At 32.0% G+C, this 23,263-nt stretch overlaps 1 protein-coding gene across 1 annotated transcript; it reads left to right on the top strand.

Moving 5' to 3' along the window:
- Positions 1-6,899: 6,899 nt before the first annotated feature.
- On the top strand, positions 6,900-16,315 carry LOC129218680 (uncharacterized). The gene is made up of 3 exons (XM_054853001.1): positions 6,900-6,916; positions 10,623-10,711; positions 15,534-16,315. The coding sequence occupies exons 2-3, from the start codon at positions 10,633-10,635 to the stop codon at positions 16,157-16,159; spliced, it is 705 nt and encodes a 234-aa protein (XP_054708976.1). The 5' UTR covers positions 6,900-6,916; positions 10,623-10,632; the 3' UTR covers positions 16,160-16,315.
- Positions 16,316-23,263: the final 6,948 nt, after the last annotated feature.

Consider the following 23,263-nt stretch of genomic DNA (forward strand, 5'->3'; position numbering starts at 1 on the left):
AAATAAAAGTTTGATGAACAAATAAATGATTTCTGGTTCGTAAAAAAAAATTCTATAGTTTTTTTCGTGTGATACTCCACGATTGTGCCATCCCGTGTAAACAAAACTTTTTCGGATTTTTGAAGAAATAAAAATTTATAACTAAAATGTTTGGTTTAAGCTTTTAAACTCAAATGTTACTAATCCCAGATTCCAGAATTGTTTTGCAATTAGAAATATTATTATTTTTTCAAGCAGATTAGTTGTGAGAATCACAAAATGGACACCATATTCGGTGCTTTTTCCCCATGAATAAATGAATACAGTAACTCTATTTCCCATTTCTTTCCCAACTACGTTAAAAATTGGATTTTCAACAATCGGTTCACAAAAATAGTTCTCTAGTGCATTTAGTTCAAGATCTGGTGCAAAATATGCTAAAAATAACGTAAAACGGGAATCAACTTAGTAATGTAATTGATTTATCGAAAACCCAGGTAGGTTCACAACTTTGGCAAAACCACATTTCTGCGCATTTTTTTTTTCTTTTTGTTTCTGTGCTTTCCCGTTTTTTAAGGAAAAGCAACTGAAAACAAACTTCTTATTTTATTATTACTGCAGATTTTTAATTACAAAAGGTCAAATTCTCCTGTATTTTTCACTATTCAATAAAAAAAAAAAAAACACCTGCTTACTTCACTCATCTGAATGAGAAAAAATAGTCACCAAAAATGATGCCATCTTCTTCGTTATATCAAAAAAATAGGGAGAATTATTCTCCAACCTGACAATGTCTCTCCAAATTTAAAAGTCACACACTTAGCAATCATATATAAAGCCAACTTTGACATCAACCATTATCAGTTTGGCATAATTGCAACATACACAGGCAGACAAAAAGCGTACATATTTTAATATAGCATAAAAGTATCTAACAACTAAAATAGGGACAAAAAGAGAGAACAAATGCTAGCAACTTTTACTACGGGTTATTGCTACATAATACGATGTTTTACTTAAATTCATCATTTCTCGCGGATGTATAAAAGTACAATAGGTATTCTAATTTCATTGGAAAAGTATTTTTAGATACAGCCACTTGAACTCATTTCCAACATGAAGTATTTCAACTTCTGGTGTGATATAAATTTCACCTAACTTGTCTTCAAGGTTTCACAGTTAGAATAACGTCATTTCCAAGCCAACGAGAATATGTTTGAAAAGTACGGAGAAAAGTTTTGCTCATTTTCACATAAAATGAATCGTTAATGGCTTTTAGTTTATCACGAAGGAAGCGCACGCTATTATTTTCTATGCTTAAACACTTTGTATACATATCATTAGCCAGGACAAAAGCTTTTCCGCACTTGTGCAACGTCAGGGTGGTTTTTCACATTTTTTTCCCTTTAAATTTATTTCCATGGGTCACTGATGTTTTCCCCCCTAAAGATTTTATATGTATCACTGGACTTTTTGCTGCATTCATTTTTGTCTGGAAGCAAACTCAGGAATGTAATTGTAACAGCAAATGATTATATGTAATGATCGGTATTTGTTTATATAATCTTTTAATCCGCATTTTCTGTATTATTACATTTGTTAGTTCAGCATTGTACACTGGTGACCAATTGCTAAGGGCAGATTCCAATGGGCTGTATAGTGGGTAAAAAAGTAAGTGTAATTCGATGCTAAGTGAAATAAACTAATGCCAGAACTCTAGAACATTGCAATGACGATAGTTTATTGTGCTTTAAAATCTAGAAGGCGTTGAAAAGTGTTCAAAGGACAAAATGGTCATTTTGGGCTGAATACGTAAAAGTGAATAAATGAAATTACCGCCCCCAAGAGTTCCGACATAAGATGTCAACATGAGATATGGCTAACATGGAGAGCTATGCAAGTTTCCACACGTCATGTGATGCTTTACACAACATTATTCAGCAGCTGTTGGTGTAACTTATCCCATTTCTCTGTCAGTCCCGAATAAGGGTGTTCCTGTTTACTGAAGGATGTTGTCGACCAGTAAGACTGCTCCCCAAAGCATCCCAAACATTTTCAATATGATTCAAATCTATAGAACGTGCTGGCCATCCGATGGGTTAAATAGTTTGAGTGAGCTAGACATTCCTGGACGGCGATTGTTAATGACATGTTACGTTGCCATCCACGAAAAGGAATTAATCGCCCACAGCACCACAGAACACGTGAACATGAGGCTGTAGAACAACATTAATGTATCACTAGCCGTCATAGTCATGGTTGGAAGCACACAAGCGACGTACGGCCATTGATCCATTATTCCAATTGATTAATCCTACCAATACCATGACACAACTTGTAAGATACTAGTCCTTTTCTTTTATGATTGCCGGCTTGTATGATGTGCCATTCTCATGCCATATTAGTTGTCGTCCACAATTAGAGTACAGAGGCAGACTGTATCTGCTTTCATTGGAGAATAGTACACAAGTCCAGTTGACTTTTCTCCAAATGCGATGCTGAAGACATCATTACGAACGAGCAAAACACTGACTTACAGACAGTGGGATGTACAAAACAAGTTGACAGACGTAAAGTCTTACTACATTCAAACGTCTGGCTACAGTTTTTCGGGTTATTTGCTTGCTAGTAGCGGCAGGAAACTGCTTTGCTACCTCAGTAGCTGTGTTGCGCTAGTTCCTTTTTGTTGCTATCACTAAGTATCAATCTTCTGCTGACGTCATATTGCATACATGACCTCCCTCGTGACATTTGCTGGATCCCAAACTCTCGAAATAACCCTGTTGCTGACGTCGAACACCGTGGCAACATCGAAATTTTTCTGCCCTTCTTAGATGTTGCCAACCACACGGCCACCCTTAAAATCATCTAAGGGATGTCGGGAAGATATACCGAAAAATGCAAGTTCGTCAATTGATTCTTTCCCGTCAAACTTTGCTTTTGAACAGCAATAGTCATAACGCGTCCAATCCTTTATATCGCTTATCAGCGCTATTACGTCACCAGCAACGTCGTGAGTCTAAAATTTGCATACTAAAACACGTCTTACTATGTCCCGAACTTATGCTAATTTTCATATTTCCATGCCTTCCATTTTGTGGTTGCTAACGCTGCTATTTCCATCCGTCCTTAGCAATTGTTCACCAGTGTATATACAGCTAATTTTATTGAAAACAACACACAGTTACAACCCCCTTTTTTTTCAAAAAATACTTTTGGAAGCATTAATACTAAAAGTAACTAATGGAGCATATTCAGAGCATAATGTTTAACAGATTTTTAAAAAAATGTCCATCGTTATTTAAAAAAAAAAAAATTACATTTTTGAAATCTTTAATAACTGTCATGAAATATTTTATCTTTTAAATGGTTCTTTCAAAATTTGAAATATTTACATTTTTTTTAGTTTAGGGCTGTCCAACTGGCGGCCCGAGGTTAGAATGTTAATGCGGCCCGCGGGCCGCATACGGCCCGCTTGCACACATTGTGCGGCCCGCCAACTTCTTATTTAACATATTTCTTTTTTCTACATTGTATGGTATCAAGAAGCATTCTTGGTCAAGCCGGGATTCCCGAAATTTTTCCTAGATCGCTTTTTTACTCCTTTCATTGTATTGGAAGAAAAAGGTACAGGACATCTACAGGTCAAGATCAAGCAGTCCTACCCTGCACGATGGTGTTCAAACGAATTCCTAGAAATAATATTGCCTTTCGTTAGCGGGGGGGGGGGGGGCGAGACAGGTAGGGAAGAGAGAAACATTACAGATAAGCAAACACTGCCTGCAATTGGTTAAAAATAAAGACTCCCCTTACAGAATCTACGACCTTTGTTGATTTCTGAAAATAAGTTGAAAGCTTGCTCTCGTCAACTCTTCGTTGATGATATTGATCTGACTGGTTTTCCCATTAAAATGTGTGAAAATTGTTTTATAATCCTTCTGTTTCATTGTTTTATAATTGATAATTCAACTATTAATTGTTATTGTATACGGGGTAGGAGGTTATTGTTCAACCTTTTCAAACTGTGGCCCGTCAGGTGATCAGTGATCGTAATTCTGGCCCATGGGCTCTTTGCAGTTGGACAGCCCTGTTTTAGTTAATAGAATCAAAAGTTAATATAGAATTAAAAATCTGACTCTGCTGAATTTTAAAAATATTTTTATCGATAAACTTCGAGAAAGGAAGAAAGTTCTATAAATATATATCTTGTTAAAATATGTCTATGCATGTATGACCTTATTCCATTCTAACTTTTGTTGCGCACAAGAAACATCAAAAAAAAAAATCAACACTGTCTCGAACAGAAAAAGTCTTACACATTAAAAAGCACTTATATCGACAGAAACAGACGTTTTTGTAACCATAACGTAGTGAAACCAACTGCAATAATACATGCAATGTACCTACTGCCGGTTATGACATCCAAACACTGCAGTTTTGTCCTTGTTATGCACTGATCAGTATGACATAAACCAATAACCTAGATGGAGGTAGATGTTCTCCCATTGTATCTGAAATAACTTTCACACTGGTGTTGCTTCCAAAAACATTTTTCGGAAAAGGGTATTACTGGGTGTTCTAACATTAATTAAGCACAACAGGGAGAATCCGCAAGCAATGGTGAGTTTTAACTCGTAAAACATGCAGTATCTGGATGTTATAACCGGAAAATCTGCATATTACATGTAGTTCTGCCTTAGCTAACTAACAACGCTTTTAAAGATCTAGTTTTTTTTAATCTTATTTCCAGATGTATAAAATTAAATCAAACGCCATTTGGACTGAACGTGATTGAATCTATTTTTTCTTTTTCAAAATAATATGTTTTCGTAAAAAATCAATACTCGCGCCTCTCACTCGCAGTTGTCAAGTACACTGTAAAAAAAAATCCGTAAAATTTATGTTTTTTTCCGGCAGCTGGGTTGGTTGTGCAAAACCGTAAAAGTTGCGGAGAAAATCCGTCAACATAACGGTCTTTTACCATACAAGGACAAATTTATGGTTTTAAACCGTTCATAGCTGAAGCGTAGAACGGGAAAAAATCGTTTTTCAACGAAACGGGTTTAAACCGTCAAATCTACGGGAAAAACCAGTTGAAAGTACGGGTATTTTTTACAGCGTACTTTGGCTGACAATGCTCAGGAATCTTCAAACATCTCCAACATTATTTGTATTTCAGATATAAAATTCAGAACCGAGATTATTAATCATACGGGCTACCGGAAAATGCAAAGAATTAATACCTTTGGCATTTTACTTGTGGTGTGCTGACTTAATACTATCACACACTTGATTTAGCGAAATTTCCTTTTTTAGAATTTTGCCATCTCGAAGATATGTATAAATATATATCGGCATTTACCGTCAAATGGGGTGACTTTGTTACAGCACGGGGTAATATTGTGCCACATTATATGTATTTACACTAATAGAAAGAGTTTAAATTAAATTACGCTAAAGATAAAGCTGATTGCAGAAAATGTCAAACCATCCATCTGTTGTAAAAACATCATCCTAACTTTTATATATGCCACAATCTATCTGGCACATTCTAACCCCGGCTGTTATTTAATCACCCCATTCGACAGTAAAAAATTTTGAACTTCCACAGTAACACACACTCACACGCGAACACATAGATACCTTTGTGTGTATCCATTTATGTATATATATATATATATATATATATATATATATAAATAGAAAGATGGTTTACTTTGAAAGCAAACCTTAATTAATAGAATGAAAAAAAAAACGGAACTTAGTCAAAATACAAAATAAGGAACTCTTTAAAATACATAAATGGAACTTGATAAATATATTTATTGATAGAAAAGTAATCCTATTAGAAAAAGCTATATATTTAATTATGTAGTATTAATCTCATAAGCAAACTTTCTTTTTATAGCGAAGTTAATAAACTTTGTGCCGTGGGCGGGTAAACGGCAGTATCTGCAAAAATGAGGTTTTTGAGATATTTGAAGACACGCGTTTTGGATTCAATGCTAACGATTGGGAAATGCTAAACGTTTTTTTCGCGCCCTTTTTAAATCGGAAACCAAATAAGCAAGCTTCTACAGGAAAGCTAACTTAGAGTAGATCGCAAAAATGCAAAAAAAAAAAAAAAGGAAAATAAAAAATTTGCAACTACTGCCCTTTACCTGCCCACGGCAGCTTGCATCCGTAGCTGCATTTTAACGTAATATGGAACCCTTCTCGGGGACCTACTTGAAAAAGCCATCTGTGATTTTTTTTTTTTTTTTTTCAAATGAAACTAACCTTACATTAACAACGCAACAGGATTATGAACGCAAAATCAGTAATAGAATGTCAGTCGGTCAGAAACTAATGTTGTCAATGATAATCTTTGGCAACAGGAGTTTCTTCTTTTTCAGAGTTATATTTTCAAACAATATATAGCAAGATATGAAAGCAGAAATAAAATAAAGTAATATTTTTGCATGTACAACATTTTTATTTCAAGTACCAGTCTTTATGTTTTCCACTTGATATTCATTTTTCGACTGATTTTTTTTTTTTTTTTTTTTTTGCAAAAGAAAATAAAATTCCCGAAATGCATCAAATCCAAACGTGAGTATAGTATTAGGACTCAAAAATCGAGTAAATCCTATAGATATCCAAACACTCAATCGATTTAAATATCTTTTGTTGTTCTTATACAATGGAATAAAGTGTTCAACTATCAAAAGATATGCATTTCACGTCATTAAATGTGTTCGCTGCCTATACTTGAAACGTTCTCACGGATACTTGTTTACACGTGCTTTCTTGAATAGACACTATATAGTTTCAAGGGGGGTTTCACTACTTTCAGATACAAATCTGAAAAAAGACAGATGCTGTGTTTCTAGCTCGCATTATCGTTAAAAACTTCGCCCTACATTCTCGGCTGCGGAAGTTTTTTTTTTTTCCAAAGGTAAGATCAAAGCTACATATTCCAGAAATGTTTTAAATCTAAAAAAAATATATATATGCTTGATTTTAAACAAATTTATTTTTTCTCTATATTTCATTCGTTTGAATATTTTTCTTTTTGTAAAATGTTTATGTATAACTAAGCCGTTGAGAGCAAAAGTGGTACAAGTCATTTTTTTTTTTTGTAATTTGTTTACATCAAAAAAAAAAAGCTTTTTAACCTCTTTCTATTTTTTGCGCAAGTAGTGTAAGTCTAGGTTCAAACATTTTCCGATAGGCAGTCATCAGAAAATGTCATAGCAGTAGTGTTTTGTGTAAAATAGCTTACTAAACCGCAAAGTTAATACAAATATTGTTTAGTTGACTTGCACTACTTTTGGATTCCACGTTTCCAAGAAAAAGCCAAAGTTTTTTTACTGCACGTAACAGCTCTATATTACATTTCACAACGTGAAGTAAACAAAAATATTTGTTCTAAGTAGTCGCACAATGTGTGCGATTTCTTAGACTAAATTATTTTCTTGTTACATATTTTTGAAGATATTTTAAGACGAAATATAGAGTGTCACGTGTGGGACAAAATGTCTGTTTTTTTGTGGAATGGCACATTATCTACTTCTTTTTAAAGCTAACGCTAAAAAAAATTAGTAGGAAAGAAAAATGCATGTATTAGAATTGCAACAATAGATTCGGGTGATATATTACTATAATTGAGAACTCTTAAATCTTATGTCCAAAAGTGTGTCCCTCACGCGACCCAGGTAAAAATCACTTTAAAAATAACAATATAAAAATTTTAGGAATTTTTTTTTTAAGAAATCACTCATGTAATTTCATAGTTGCCAAACTTTCGATTTCAGATAAAGTTTTTAATTCGTATACGAAAGTGTAAGAAAAATCGAGTGCATATTGTCCCACATACGACTGTGTGTAATCACCCTTTTGCCCCCCCCCCCCCCTCTCCCCATTAAAGGTTCAATTATTAATCTTCAGATGAAAACGCAAGCCATGTAAGATTTTATAGGCAAAATTTTCCCATTTTCTATCAAGAACGGATTTGAAGAAAATCGGGTCTGATGGAGAAGTGCAACAAATAAAGGGTTATATCGTTAGAAAAAAATAGAAGTATGAGTAAAATTTTTATTTTCATTTTAACAATTAGGAATTTTAACTACTGGCAATACCATATTTAGTGAAAAAAGTCGTTTTGCTTGCTCATGAAACTTTTCAAAATATGAAGACCTCTTTTAGTTTCTCTGAAATTTTTTTTCCTAGAATTTTTATCAGATTTACTGTACAAAAAGCTTCTCTCATGTCCTCATTAACAGCTAAGCGGAATAAATCTTATACTACATTTTAGAGCAACTTAAGTAAGATGGGGTTAAGACCTCCTAGGTTAGGCTCAGCATACATCCTTCTTTTGAAATTACTCAATCTTAATAATAAGGCAGATATTAGTTATATACTAATTTCAATAAACATTCATTGTTTCTAAGGTAAATGATATTGAATGCCATTGAGCTTAAGAGCAATATATAGATTGAAATTAGTGCATGGTTAATTTTTAATAAATTCTCAGCACTTTTAATGCAACCACAGCCTTTTACTTATTCTAGTAGAATAAATTTTCCAAAGAGTAACTGTTAAACAGTAATAAAAACTAGAAGCTTCGATTGAGAAGCATTTTCTATAAGATTAAACGTAATTAAAATATGCTTTTTTTATTTCCTTTTACAAAAAAGGAAGTATTGTATTCGCGATTTTTTTTTCTCGTGACGTCTGTATGTACGTATGTATGTGCGTATGTGCGGATGTATGTCGCATAACTCAAGAACGGAATGTCCTAGAAAAATGAAATTTGGTACGTAGACTCCTAGTGGGTCTAGTTGTGCACCTTCCCTTTTCGTTGCGTTCGGGTGTTTCTAAAGGGGTCTTTTGACCCTTTTTGGGGGGAAATCATTGTCAATTTCGATGTAAACTCAAGTGGTGTTATAATTTGGCGGACACTTGGCGATATATTGCCAGTCTTTTGGTCGCCTAGTTTTGTTGCCAAACTGGCGACAAATTTGGCGATTTTTTTTTAAAAATCTGTTTTAATTTGGCCACTGTTGGTGATATTTAGAGAGTAGACAGTTGAATCTCATTAAAATTGCCAGTAATGGGGAAATGACATTAAATTGGAGTAAAAGGAAGTTTTGTGACGCACACATCAGCTCGTTTCATAATAAAGTTGCATTTCTTTTCAGAACTCTCTTTATAAATAATATTTTTATAATTTAAGTAATTTAGATGCAATGCAGATGCTATCTTTAATAAAAATTCCTGGAAGTATTTTTCAAAATTATGGTTAGACCATAGACTAATAATAAGAGTAGACCGAGCTATGGCAACCCTTTTGCTGCTCATAAACCAAACCATGTGACTGGTGGATATCCTAGCAACAGCGGGCGTTAATCGTAGCAGACGATCAACGCCAGCGCGAAATAAAATAAATAGAATTGATGGAACACGGAAGAATGATCTTTTATGGAGTCCGATTTGTAAATTTGTTATTCTAAGTTGTAAATATTTTGTTAATATAGTGAGTTTTTCGTTTAGATAGTATTGTGCATTTTCTTTAGTCAATTGCAATAACTCTCTAAGCAATGCAAGCGACCAAGAAGAATCAGCAAACGGTAAGATTTTTACCTACAGTTTCAATTTAAGATACCGATTAGTACATTTTTGCGTTAACGCAAAACGTTTACGCCATTTCGTTCACGCCAACGCTGACAGCTCCAAATGAAATAAAAGTTACCGAAAACTGATCAAAAACTATTACTAATGTCAAAATAATGCATAACTAAAAGAAAAACAGATCAATCTCTGCACCTGGAAGTTTTTTTTAATGAAAACACATTGTCTTAAAATACATGTCGAGTGCCAAACTATAGATAATGCTGCCATCTAGCAACCATGCTGCCAAAGTCTTCGCCAAGCCCTTCCACTAGTCACATGATACATCTATGAACAAATTTTCTTTATCAGCAAGAATGAGAAAGCTCGGTCTACTCTTATTATTAGTCTATGGGTTAGACAAACATTGTGAAGTTTCACACCTTTCGTAATGACATTGATGAAATAATGGAGTGAAATATGATTAAACTTAATGGTGAGCCAACTTTGGATCATATTTGTCTATCCCAAATTTGCAATTTATTTTTAAAAAGTTATCTTCTTTAAGAACATTTTGTACTAATAATGAAAAAGTACGCTGTGGTTTTAACTGTTTAGTACCCAGTTATTTTAAAAATATGTGTCTGCAATGTTTGAAATTATCTTTCTTATTGTACCAAACTGCATTCTCTCATTAGATTGAGCGAATGTAGCGTATGTACGTAATGCAGTTAGTGTATTACTTTTCTTTTGCATCACTTGCGTATTTGAGCAATTAATGTTACGATTATCTGGGTACAAATTATATGAGTAATTTCCCCTTATATTTTTTGTTCATGTTTATTTATCCGCTTTAATTATTTTTATTTTTTTACACTTTTTTTTTTATTTGCAATCCTAAAAAACCTTTTCAAAATACTTAGAAACAATAAATAACTTTAATATTTGTTTTGTCACAGATTTTAATTATCTGAGGAAGTAAATTGCTAAAATGTGAGTATAAACGCTTTTTAATGCTATGTTTTGAATCAACAGGAATTTTTCTTTCTCAGTTCTACAGTCATGCATTTCGGCAAGATGGAGTTCCTAGTCTTTGGACTTACCCTATGGGCAGCTAGCTTGTATGAAATTACTGCTGCAGGTATTGATAATGCTTTTATTAAATAGGTTTCTGAAATTAATATAAAGAAGAACAGTTAAGAAAGTACCTTAAAGTACCTTAGTATACGAGACCAATTTGTTAAATATTTGAATAAAAAAATAGCCTTAAAGAAAGGAAAATACTTTTTGTCATGATTCGTGTATTTATGTGATGAAAAATTATTATAAACTAGCAAACATACCCAGCGTTGCCTGGGTCAGTAATAATATTGAGAAACACTTTCCCTTATTTATTTTTAGCTGTGCCCCCGCGGTTTCACCCGATTTAATAAGACAACAATATATAGAAAAACTATTTTATGTACATCACGCTATGATATATACATGCTATATATGTGGTAAAAAATACACTCTCTTCCACATCGATGTTTTCCGCTAAATAAGAAATTCGAAAAAAAAATCAATAAAAAATAATCGAAAACCCTTGAGTTTTAAATTAATTAATTTTTAAATGAGCCGCGTGAAAATGGCTGCAAATTTTCCGCCTGCAGCCGGTTTCGAACTCGAGACCCTGCTATTGCTGGTCAAGCGCTGTACCTACTGAGCTAGTAGAGCAGCAACATTTAGAGCTATCGATGCAATAAAAAATGCATCATAATTATTATTTATATAATTTCAATTTATCACTGCTCCACTCCTATTAGTCATATATCGTGATGTTATACAGCCTATAGGCTTCCTCAATAAATTAACGATTCAACACAAAAAGAATTTTGCAATTCGAACCAAGTTCCTGAGATTAGCGAGTTCAAACAAACTCTTCAGCTTTATATTATTAATATAGAAAAATAAATTTAATGAAATATTAAGCTAGATATACTGCTAAGTATTTTGAGTTTAATTTTATTGCTCTTTAATAATAACTTCCAAATATACAGAATGAAACAGAAAGATGATAAATAAGAACGAATATTTTTCATGATATAATCCATTATAGCTCTGACTAAGATGATATAATTTACGCATAATTGGCCCAATTTCGTAACTATCACTTTTATAACATGTTCAAAACCTAATAAAAGTGGATTTTAAGGAATATTTTTTTTTTTAATTTCACTATCGGTTATTGGTAAAAAATATTTATGTATCTTCTTTCTGACTGAAGACAGTTTTGAGATTTTTAAGGCAATTTAGTTGTTACAAAACAATTTTTACTCGTTTACATAAAAATGCCAATAATGAAATATTTGAAGGTAAGACAAAAACAATACTATTTAAAACTGAAGACTATTATTTACACTTCTAATCGTTGCTGAGATTATCAGTATTAAAATTTGTCATGTTATAAATATCTCTCCCGATGAAACTAGATCGCTTAAGAGTTATAAATAATTACATTCATATCCCAGCGGAAATCGCAGACAAAAGTCGCTAATCGAAATCATTGCAGTCGTTAGATTTGATAATGAACCAGCAAGCAATGTTACAAATCAGCTGTTTAATTTTATAAAGCTCGAATTTTAATAACAAAGCATGATTTTACTTAAATTTCACATAAAAAATAAAAATTACCGACAGGTGTTTCGGAGTTACAGGAAACCCTCTTTTCAAAGAAAAATAAACGAGTTTAAGGTTGAAAAGGTTTCTGATCCCAAAACACGTGTCTACAATTTTTACTGTTTATTGTGCAATTTTAACATTGTGCCTTCGATTTCAACCTTAACATTTACTAAACGTTTGTTCTGTGGCATCCCTTTTTCCATGCTCTTGAGTACAAAGTATGTGACGCAGTGATTGTTCAGAATGTAATTTTTATATGTAAATGTAATTAAATATATAAATAGTATACTGAAATCTATTAGTTTGAAATCATTTCAAACTTAATTAGCGTGAGATCAATTGACATAATAAAAATGAGATTTAACCAAAGTTGACAATAATATATGCTATTTTAGTCGTTATTTTGAAGATACCAGTCTTATAGAAGGATATTCATTACTTGCCTAATTTTTAAGTCTGTATGTGATATAATAGGTATAGTTAATAATTGATGAACAAAGAAAGAAGTATTGAAATTGACTGTCAAAACATTATATGAAAACGCTTCCATTTTTGAAAACAACTCAAACTTCCAAACCTCAACCCACAAAAATAATTCACTTGGCATATTTTCATCTTCAAAGCTCTATGTTATATTTGAAACAACAATACATGCAAAAATTATTTAACAGCTCTGAATCTTTATTTCAAATTATAATTGATATATTTGCAGTTATTTTATTTAATTCATATCATTAAATATATATATTTACACCTAACAGATTCAACGTTCATAAGCTTTACCTAAAAGGTCAGGTGAACAAAATTTTGAATTTATGACATGGTTGATATGGTATTAGTAGTGCAAACACTTAAATCACAGCCGCTGTAAGTTGTGAAAGTGGAAAACACCATCTTCAAAGGAAATAATAATAATAATAAAACAATAATACAAAACAAAGAGTAATTTGTTTAGGAATGTACAGTAAACTCCCGATTATCTGAACAAAGAGTAATTTGTTTAGGAATGTACAGTAAACTCCCGATTATCGGTGGTCGGGTTATCCGCGGGTCTTTTCACTGGTTTTTTTTTTTTTTTTTGAAACTTGTGATTGTGTTGTTGTTCGCTTTTAGATTTTACACATATTTTTTTTATTCAATGTTAGTAGATGCAATGTAGCAATGTTTTTAGTTATAATTTGAAAGAATGTGTGAGTGTCATTAATATTTTTTTATCTATTGCATACACTACGTATCGTTTTTTACCTATTATTCGGATTATCCGCGGTTTGGCTTATCCGTGGTTATCGTGCCACCCTATCCCGCGGATAATCGGGAGTTTACTGTATTTGACCTCAGATTAATAAGACACTGATAGGATAATTTATATTTTTTAAATTCTCATTGATAATTGATTATGTAGTTGTTAGTCATATGTTCCAGTAATCACTGTTTTATTCAAAAAAAAAAAAATATTGAGGAACTTTCCAAAGAAATTTTTAACTTAAATTGAATGATATTGAAGAACTGCATTGCTTATGCTAAAATTTTTAACTAGTTTCAGAAGAACAGAACACCCAATAAAAAACATTGCTCCCTTTATTGACTCGGTAACGCATAACTTCAACAAAAACTGGTGAAGTGCAAAGCATTTAATGAAAAAATTGGTTCAACTTGTAACAAAGTACCAACAATGTAGTAAATACCTTCTGATGGACGAAATGATGAGCAGATTATGCATCATCTATGCTCATTAATAGTTAATTAAGAATTTTAAAAACATACTTATAAAGCCTTGAGTATCTCCAAGATGTTGCTTCATTTTTTTTTTTTTTTTTTTTTTGAAATGTTAATAAGGTTATTTCAAATTAACTCTTAGCTGGTAAACTGATGGTGTGAGTGTAACCCCAACAATGCATTCTTGTGGACTCCACAGTATTTAGCAATTTAAGTTGGAAATTTTAAACTGAAATATCCATGTAAGTGACACACATATACATATAACGCTTATATAAACAGTACTGAACGCTTGATAGCAAGAGTCCAATGCTTCTGATGTGTGAGACACCCCTTCTCACCAAAGTGTGGGATTATGCTAAGTTCCGTAACTTCAAACGTGATTTGAGTTTTCAGTTTAGGAAGTGTAGACTACTTTAGAGGAGTTATACTTTTGTGGATTTACTTATAAACAAAGTAAATCCAAAACAGCATCACAAATTTCGCGATAAAGATCGCTTTTTTTTATTATAAAACATTCTTCAATGAATGGATTTTCATTAACTAAGTTAACAATAAGCCATAAAGTTTATAAAGTGCTTATAAATTGGGAACTTTTAATTAAAAAATAAATTTGATACATAAATTTCACGTCAAGCAAAATGTATACAAAATAATGATTATAGAATTTTTGAAATGATATATATAAGTCATCAAACAGATATTTGTACGCGTGTCTGTGTGCGCGTCTCGTTGAAAAATATTCGATGCTGCATTTTTCACGAAATACATGCTTGTAACATATAGACTATATTTAAAGAATGCTCTATTTTTTTTCAATTTATTTATTCATAACGATCAGTTTTTAGCTAATCATTTGTTCTATGATGAGTCTGTTAAAAAATAATCAAATCTAAAAAAGAAGAATAATACCTTACCTTATTTTATCAGAAGTGATGTGATGTATTTCACAAGATTAATATAAAAATGATACTTGTTCTAACTTTTAAAACCAAAGGCTTCTTCATACTGAATACTACATACCAAATAAAATTTTTTTGGGTAAATAATGCTTATGGAGGAGAGTTTATTGAAAAATTCAAAAGCTTTATTAGATTGAGAATGCAAACATTTATGAAATGAAAATTATATTTTTCTAATAAAATTTAAAAGCTGACAATTTCTCTTTTGAGTTTGTTTGTTCATTTATTTATTAATAATTTCAAACAAGTCAGTAATAAGAACCCAAAAGGTAATTAATAAGCCTTATCCGTCCTCAAGCATTAATGATTCAATTTGATATTTACTTGCTTCACTCACCAACATCTTTTTTTTTTCATTCCATATATTTTTAACATAATTTCATTTGCTTTCAATGAAAAAAACGCATGTAAAGTTAATCGCCAACCAATTATAAGCTTAGCGTGTAGTAGGATGGTTTAATTTTGGAAAATAAAGCTGAAGGTATTTTGAGAAAATTATTATTTTTTATACATAAAAGCTGTTTCCTTGTGACATGATGCTATGTTTTTTTTTTTTTTTTTTCAATTTCACAAGTGGCAAGGATATATTTTATTTTAAAAACAATGAATTTAATTTATTTTTAGGAGAAGCATGCAATGAATATGTTGATGGTATCCTACGAGATATGAAGGAAGACACAGAAGTTTTCCGCGATCCTTACGAAATACCAACCAAGACGATAGAGGTTCACAAACAGCTTCTGCTAATTAACTATACAGGAGAAGCGAGTATCTACGATGGCCACATCTATGGCTTGAGGACAGTCAATCGAGATGGAGATGTCGTGGTAGATCGCATGAAGCAAACTCATTTGAAAATCTTCTTGGGGGCTGGAGAATTGCAGATGAAATGCAGTGGAAAGGTGAAACTAATGGGCCATGGTCCGCAAGCTAAAGTTGAAGCAAAAATATCTTACGTCAGTATGAAACTTGATGTTGTTCCTTCAGCTAAGGACTCAAACCCCAAAATTCAGAACTTCAAGGTCGACGATGTTAAAGGGTCAGAGGTTAAAGTTTCTGGCTTAGGGCCTTTAAATTTCTTCATGAATGCTTACATACGCATTATAGGTAAATTTTTCAGAAATATTGTTCTCTCTGCCGTTGAAGGTAGAATGAAAACCTTTTTGAACAAGAAAGTGAACAAGTACCCTATTCCAGAAGAATGTCTCAACGATGCCTTTAAACGCAGTGCAAAATATATCGGACTCTGATCACTTGACTAAGCCTACAGTTTTAATGGAATAAAATTTTCAAAAAGCATATTAATTATCTGCAATACTTTTGTAAAATATATCATTGCGTTGATGGTATCCTGTAGAAGATATTGAATAAACATTGTTAAAACATTTCAGACCTTTAACTGCCTGATTTATTTCAATAATAATGAAAAATATTTTTATCCCAGCCGGAAACTTGATGTTCGAAACTTGCATACTTTTTTACAGTTTATCTAATTTTCAAATAAAGTTCTGTTTGAAAATATTTTCTACATTCTGTGTATTTAAGTAATGTGGTGCAGAGTTTATACGTGATAATCACAGTGATCCTAGTATCAGAGCACACGCATGCTAAATTACTTACGTTATTTTATCTGGCCCAATGATGTTTACTATAAAGAAATTCAACTATAGTTACAGCTTGCACTGTCTGCACAAAATTCATTAAAATTTAAATATCGAAAAAAACTTTTAGAATCACAGAACTGGCAACTTCTTCTGGTTTTAGAATCAACAACTGGCATTGTACCGACTGCGCTTAGTTTTTATTCGCTTACAATATTTTTTTTACCGTCCAGGGAAAAGTAACTGTCACTAGGTTTGACCTTACAACTTATAGTTTATTTACATCCTCAGATTTATTTCGGTACATTTGAGGGAAAATGTTGTTAGGATAATCAAGAAAAATAAGTAAAATAAGTTGCTCTAAATTCCTTGAAATTTATTTTAAGGAAAACTTAGATAAAAGTTCCAAGATAAAAGAAAAAATATGCAAAACATTCAAATGTTTGAATAACTTTCTTCGAATAAAGTTCACGATCACTACATTTTTGGCACTAAAACGACATTGAAAGTCCCATTCGTATCACAGTAGCAATAATGTATTTCACGTAAAGATTTAAAATATGTTTCTGCTAAAGAGTCTAGAAAAATTAATCTTACGATTAAAGAAGTGAAACTATTAAAATCAACTGCAGGTTTATCTGTTTTTGACTTAATTCAAATTCCTGGGTTTTTTATATGAGGGGCTCTTTCGATTCTCCATTTATTTTTAAAATTATGTGTAGTTTTTTTGTATTTTATGTTCACGTTAGATTTTGCGTGCGTTCCATCAGTTCAATACGCCTTCATGACCTGGTAAGAACAGTACTGGATAAAATTATTATCTCATTAAGAATTTCAAACTTTCATGCAGAAAATCTATGTTCAAGGGCAAAAACGCTATTATTTACTTTAATGCTTCAACAATAAATTATTTTAAAAACTAGAAAAAAGACAACAACTAACATCACATTAATGTGGTCCATATTTTTGAAATCGTATCTATATTATGCACGCCTCTTATTGTTTTTCCATCATGCGAATAAATGATTCATGTAAAAAAGTTTATTTTAATAATATTAATCCGTTACCATTATTTAAATTTAATAAGTAAATAAAACAATATGGATTCCTCATTTTGTGATAAAATCTAATTCTTACATATCCCGAAAGTAACTTCGAACTTCCATATACATATGTCCCTATTCCTCTTCTCTTGCTAACCAACCACACTTAACTCTTCGTTCTATGGAACGCTACAGTCTGCACCTACACTTGCCTGTACGCCCGACCAGGGACATAAGTCAGATATTTAGTGAACGCAACACTAGAATTACGGGAGGAGTCATTTTAACCCCAAGCAAACTTTTTTTTGCTAACTGCTCCTCTGTATTTTCATAAATAGCTTAATCATCCTTGACTTTTCCTTGATCATCGTACTGTGTAATAATATAAACATTTCAAAAAAAACGATATTTTTTAAAACTCAAACAAAAGGGTTATGCTCAAAAGTGTTGGCAGGTGTCATTTTAACCCTTTTGAGGATAAAAAGAAATGAAAATACAGTAACTGAAACTATAACAGAGCAGAAACTCAAAAATGCGTCTTGGGACATATATTGCAAGAACTTGAAGCATTCATAATGTTTTTGTACATAAAAGGGATCATTTGTCGCTAGTTTCTGAAATGCAACTGAAACAGTACTGGTTATTTTCAGAGTATATTTATTTTCTAAAATACTGCATTTTGTATTCTTAAAATCCTTTAAATAATTCCTTCCTTTAAATAAACTTTATTATAATAAATATGTTTATTTTAAATTACTTATGACAATTATATAGTATTATGTAGGCAAATAAACGGCCTATGCAGATTACTTCTCAGAGTGTCAAAATAATCAACCTCCGTAATTCTAGTGTTAATATTAAGTGCATGCATAAGAGAATTTTAGATCATCAATTAAATCGTATATTTTAGACAAAGTAGGAACTCAGACTGACCGCAGAAATACCAAAGCTTTTGTTCCATCATCATTTTTCCCTAATAAAGTAGATGTTGAAGTTAAGAAACAAGATATCATGAAATTATGTATCGTTTTGTGAAAAAAACTAGACAAATTACAATTTTTACTGTGTACTTTAATTTTAAACTATTTTTAACATTTCCTCCTATTTACCATTACTTGCCACTGTTATCTATTTCACTCTACTTATGAGACAAGGAGCAGAATTTTTTTCATCAGTCAGCGTCAGCGATTGAAAATAAAAAAACTACGAGGTAAATCGACATTAGATTGATGGTAAAATCAGCACAGAGAACGGCTTTAAAATGAGAGTCAATGAAAGTGCATGGTACATGCGGATTAAACCCAGAAAATACGGTACAAATCTTCGTTAACTGAAATTTAAGATTGTTTTCTTTAAAAAATTACGGTTTTCTTCTCCCTTAACTGAGAAATAGTGTGCAGACTTTCTTAAGAATCTGCGACGCATGTCGCAGCGTCACGCAGTTTCTGCTACCGGGCTTGTGAGATGGAAGGGGTGTAAAAATATGCAATAAAACAGTAAAAGTTTTACCGAGAAGTAAGATTTTTTCTTTTTAATTATAACTGGAAATGTGAAAAGCGTTTTTTTTTTTTTTTTTTTTTTTTTTTTTTTAATGTAAAAACTCAATTGTTGGGTTTTGCTCGCTGGGTATAAAATTATATAAGGCTAAGATTTTGTTCAAAACTGCCTGTTTCTTACCCTCTGAACACCCCCCCCCCTTATTTATTTATTTATTTTTATTTTTTTTTTTTTTTTTTGTCTTTTACGTTTATTCTAAAAATAACGAGAACTTTGAATTGTATGGTGATAGGTAATTTAACTGACTCATACTTTTTAACTAGAAATTCGCATTTGATATTTTATATTTTTCTATCGACTTATTCAGTGTTAAGGAACTTTTTTCTCTAAATATAATAAAATTGAGTTGGAAGCTAAAAGAAACATAAGATAAGTCATTTAATTTCAACCTCAAAGACATCTGTATTTATTAAAATAAATCATAAATAACATAAATCGACAATAAAATAGAATGTAAAACTGCAATGTCACTGAAAGTATGAAAAAGCGATGGTTAATTTGAATACATTTTTTCTCATTTAAAATGCAATGTAGAAATCTTCAGTTATAGCGGTTTTAATATTTTAATGATGGGATCATTTTTCATCAATTTTCTAGTGCCGCAAAATGGGGTAACTTTGGGACACTTCAAAGTTTTACTTTGTTCCCATTATTATTTTTAAGTAAAATAGTTTGAAAAATCATTTATATGTCAGTTTAGTATTTCTCTGATAAGATATGGAAAAGTAATAACTCTATATTTTTTATTTGTCCCAATCTTACCCCATTAATTGAGTTAACATTAGGCCAATGCTTTATCACCATTAAACACAGTAGGGTAGACCGACCAGTGAATGAACAGTTAAGCACTATTTCATTTTTTAAAAATCCTAATAATTTTAAATTCTATACTATATAGATTGTGATAGCTAAGACATTTTAATTGATCTATGTAAATATCTCTAAAAAATCGCGGGAACTTAAATGGTTCCGCTTCCGACTTTTTTAAGTGTTTAAAGAAAAAATGGCACAAAGACCCAGTGAATGAACACCTCGAACCAGTAAATGAACACAAATTGGTCCAGTCAATGAACATGATAAATTTTGATTCAAAAAGAAACTAAGTTTCTTTGAGATCTATCTATCTATCTATCTATCACTATCTATATCTATTTATCTAACTATTTATATAACTATTTATAGCTATCCATATATATATCTACTTATCTATCTATATATCTATCTATTTATATATCGTATCTATCTATCTCTATGTCTATTTACCTATTTATCAACGTACTTATCTATTTTTCTATCTATCTATCTACTTATCTATCTATCTACTTATCTCTCTACTTGTCTACTTATCTATACATATATCTACTTATCTATCTGTCTATCTACCTATTTATCTGTCTGTACATCTAAATATCTACCAATCTATTATCCTAATCAATCTATTTATCTATCTATCTCCCTGCTTTTTTACCTGTCTGTCTACCTATCTATATCTATCCACCAATCTATATCTATTGATCTATCTACCTGTCTATATATATTTAACTACTATCTATCTCTATATCAGTCTCTCTACCTAGTTATCTATCTCTATATTAGTCTCTCTATCTACCTATCTATATATTAACCACTACCTATCTAAGATAAATAAATACCTTTGTGCTGAACAGTAAAGTAAGACAAAACAACGTAAGTAGAAGCACAAATTTGTACGTTGTTTTGTCTTACTTTACACTACCTATTTATCTATCAATAAATCTATCGATCTATCTATCTACCAACCTATTCTATCTCTATATTTATCTAGCTATATATCTATTTACCTCTTATTTTTTATATATCTATCTCTATATCTTCCTCTATCTATTTATCTATCTATATACAAACATACATACATATCTACCTATCTATTCTCTCTCTTTGTATATATATTTCTATTTCTCTATCTCTCTATCTATGTGTCTATCTATCAAGAGAGATAAAGATAAAGAAAGATAGATGTAGGTAGGTAGGTTAATATACAGATAGAGATAGATAAAAGATAAAACTCAGTGAAAAGTGCATTGTTTACAAAGACAAAAATAAAGAAATTATAAAATATATAATGAAATCTTTACTAATAATAAAGCTGAAAGTCTCTGTCTGTCAGGATCTCAGTGACGCGCATAGCGCCCAGACCGTGCGGCCGATTTTCATGAAATTTGGCACAAAGTTAGTTTGTAGCATAGGGGCGTGCACCTCGAAGCGATTTTTCGAAAATTCGATGTGGTTCTTTTTCTATTCCAATTTTAAGAGCATTTTCCCGAGAAAAATTATCGTAAAATGGACGAGTAAATTACCAAGTTATCATGACGTGGAACAGTAACATGGGCAAGCCAACTGGCGAGAAATTCACCATACATTATTTGTAAATATACATGCGAACCAAAAGACTTTTTAAGTTTTCTACTACGGCAAAGCCGTGCGGGTACCACTAGTATTTTATAAAATAAACTCATTCACTAACATTGTAAGAGCATTGAGTGCAGCATTGAGCCTTCTAGTTTTTATTAGTATTAAGTCAAATACGCTAAAAAAAAATTCAAGTTAATCGATATGTCTTAAATACAACTTGAATGACTATCACTACTGCTTGGAGAGTGAATTAACCTTTTACATTTGGCTAGAATTTATGTTTTACTTGCACTTTTCCTTAAGTTATGTTTGGAATTTAGCTCTATAATTATTTTTTTTAATTAAGTTTCTCGTTCGTTTTTCCTATTCCTATTCAGAGCCACAACTGACTACAACTGTATTTATGTCGAGGACTGCATACTAAGTGCCTTGCCTCCATTATTTTATATACCGATAGATGGCAGCACCATCACCGGATCGAACAGTTTATGAGAATTTAGAACTAGTACAGGTGCTAATAGCTACCTGGTGCTAGCACCCCCAGAGGTATCGTTTCACTTGGAGGACATTGAGACCATGAGCATATTTAACGTCGCCCAGTCCCCTTTACTGACGACGGTGGGTCTTCGACCATCGAGGTTCGAACCCAGGACCCTCCAGCCCCGAATCCGACACTCTACCGATCGGGCTACCACGGCCATCATAAGATGAACGAATAAATTACGAAATCATCATAACGTGGAACCGTAACATGGGCACAAGCCAATTGGCGAGATACGAAATTATCATAACGTGGAATCGTAACTTGAGTACAAGCCGACTGGTGAGAGAATTTACCATACATTATTTGTAAATATACAGACGAACCAAAAGACCTTTTAATTTTTCTATTACGGGCAAAGCCGTGCGGGTACCACTAGTACATAAATAAATAAGCATATAAATCTATCTGCATTACAAAAAAGTACGAAAATTAAAATATCTCAAAGAAACTTCAAATTTCTTTTTAAATCAAAAGACATTTTGCCATTGTTCATTCACTGGGTTTTCGCAATTTTTTGGACCCAGTGGCTGAACACCCCTCTACCTGAAAATCTACGCATTCTGCATTGACTGAAACAATTTAAATCCATAGCCTAAATATGTATACTTAATTTTTTTTCGTAAAGTTAAAAAATAAAATTTTTCAATAAAAATAATATTTATCAAAATAATTGCTAGCATGAAACCAGCCTTATTATTTTGAAAGAGAAAAGGAACGATTCACGGCAGTAAAACTTTCAAATTTTTTTCAGGAAAAAAATACGTATCCAAAGTAACCAATCAGGTGTCAGATAGCTTAGAATATCAATAAAGAACACTTTTGTAGTAAATTTATTTAGAAAAAAAATTTTGGAAGCTTATTACTTCCTTTTACAAAAAAGGAAGTATTGTATTCGCGAAAAAATTTTCACTCAAAAATCGCCCTTAATTTCCATTTTGCTCACCCCCAAATGAATGTTGAGTTTTTTTTTTCGATTCGACCACATGCGGAAAAGTGCCTAAGAATGTATAGACACGCGAAATATCCATTTTGACCATCACCGAGGTAATTACAACGACTTTTCTCGTGACGTCTGTATGTATGTGCGTATGTGCGTATGTATCTCGCATAACTCAAAAATGGTATGTCCTAGAAAGTTGAAATTTGGTACATAGACTCGTAGTGGGGTCTAGTTGTGCACCTCCCCTTTTGGTTGCTTTCGGATGTTACTAAGGGGGT

The sequence above is a fragment of the Uloborus diversus genome, chromosome 3, assembly GCF_026930045.1.
Source record: "Uloborus diversus isolate 005 chromosome 3, Udiv.v.3.1, whole genome shotgun sequence".
Classification (NCBI taxonomy): domain Eukaryota; kingdom Metazoa; phylum Arthropoda; class Arachnida; order Araneae; family Uloboridae; genus Uloborus; species Uloborus diversus.

Coding starts and splice junctions, on each gene's coding strand:
- LOC129218680 (XM_054853001.1), top strand. CDS start 10,633: ATGCATTTCGGCAAGATGGAGTTCCTAGTCTTTGGACTTACCCTATGG. Junction 10,712..15,533: donor GTATGAAATTACTGCTGCAG/GTATTGATAATG, acceptor ATTTATTTTTAG/GAGAAGCATGCAATGAATAT.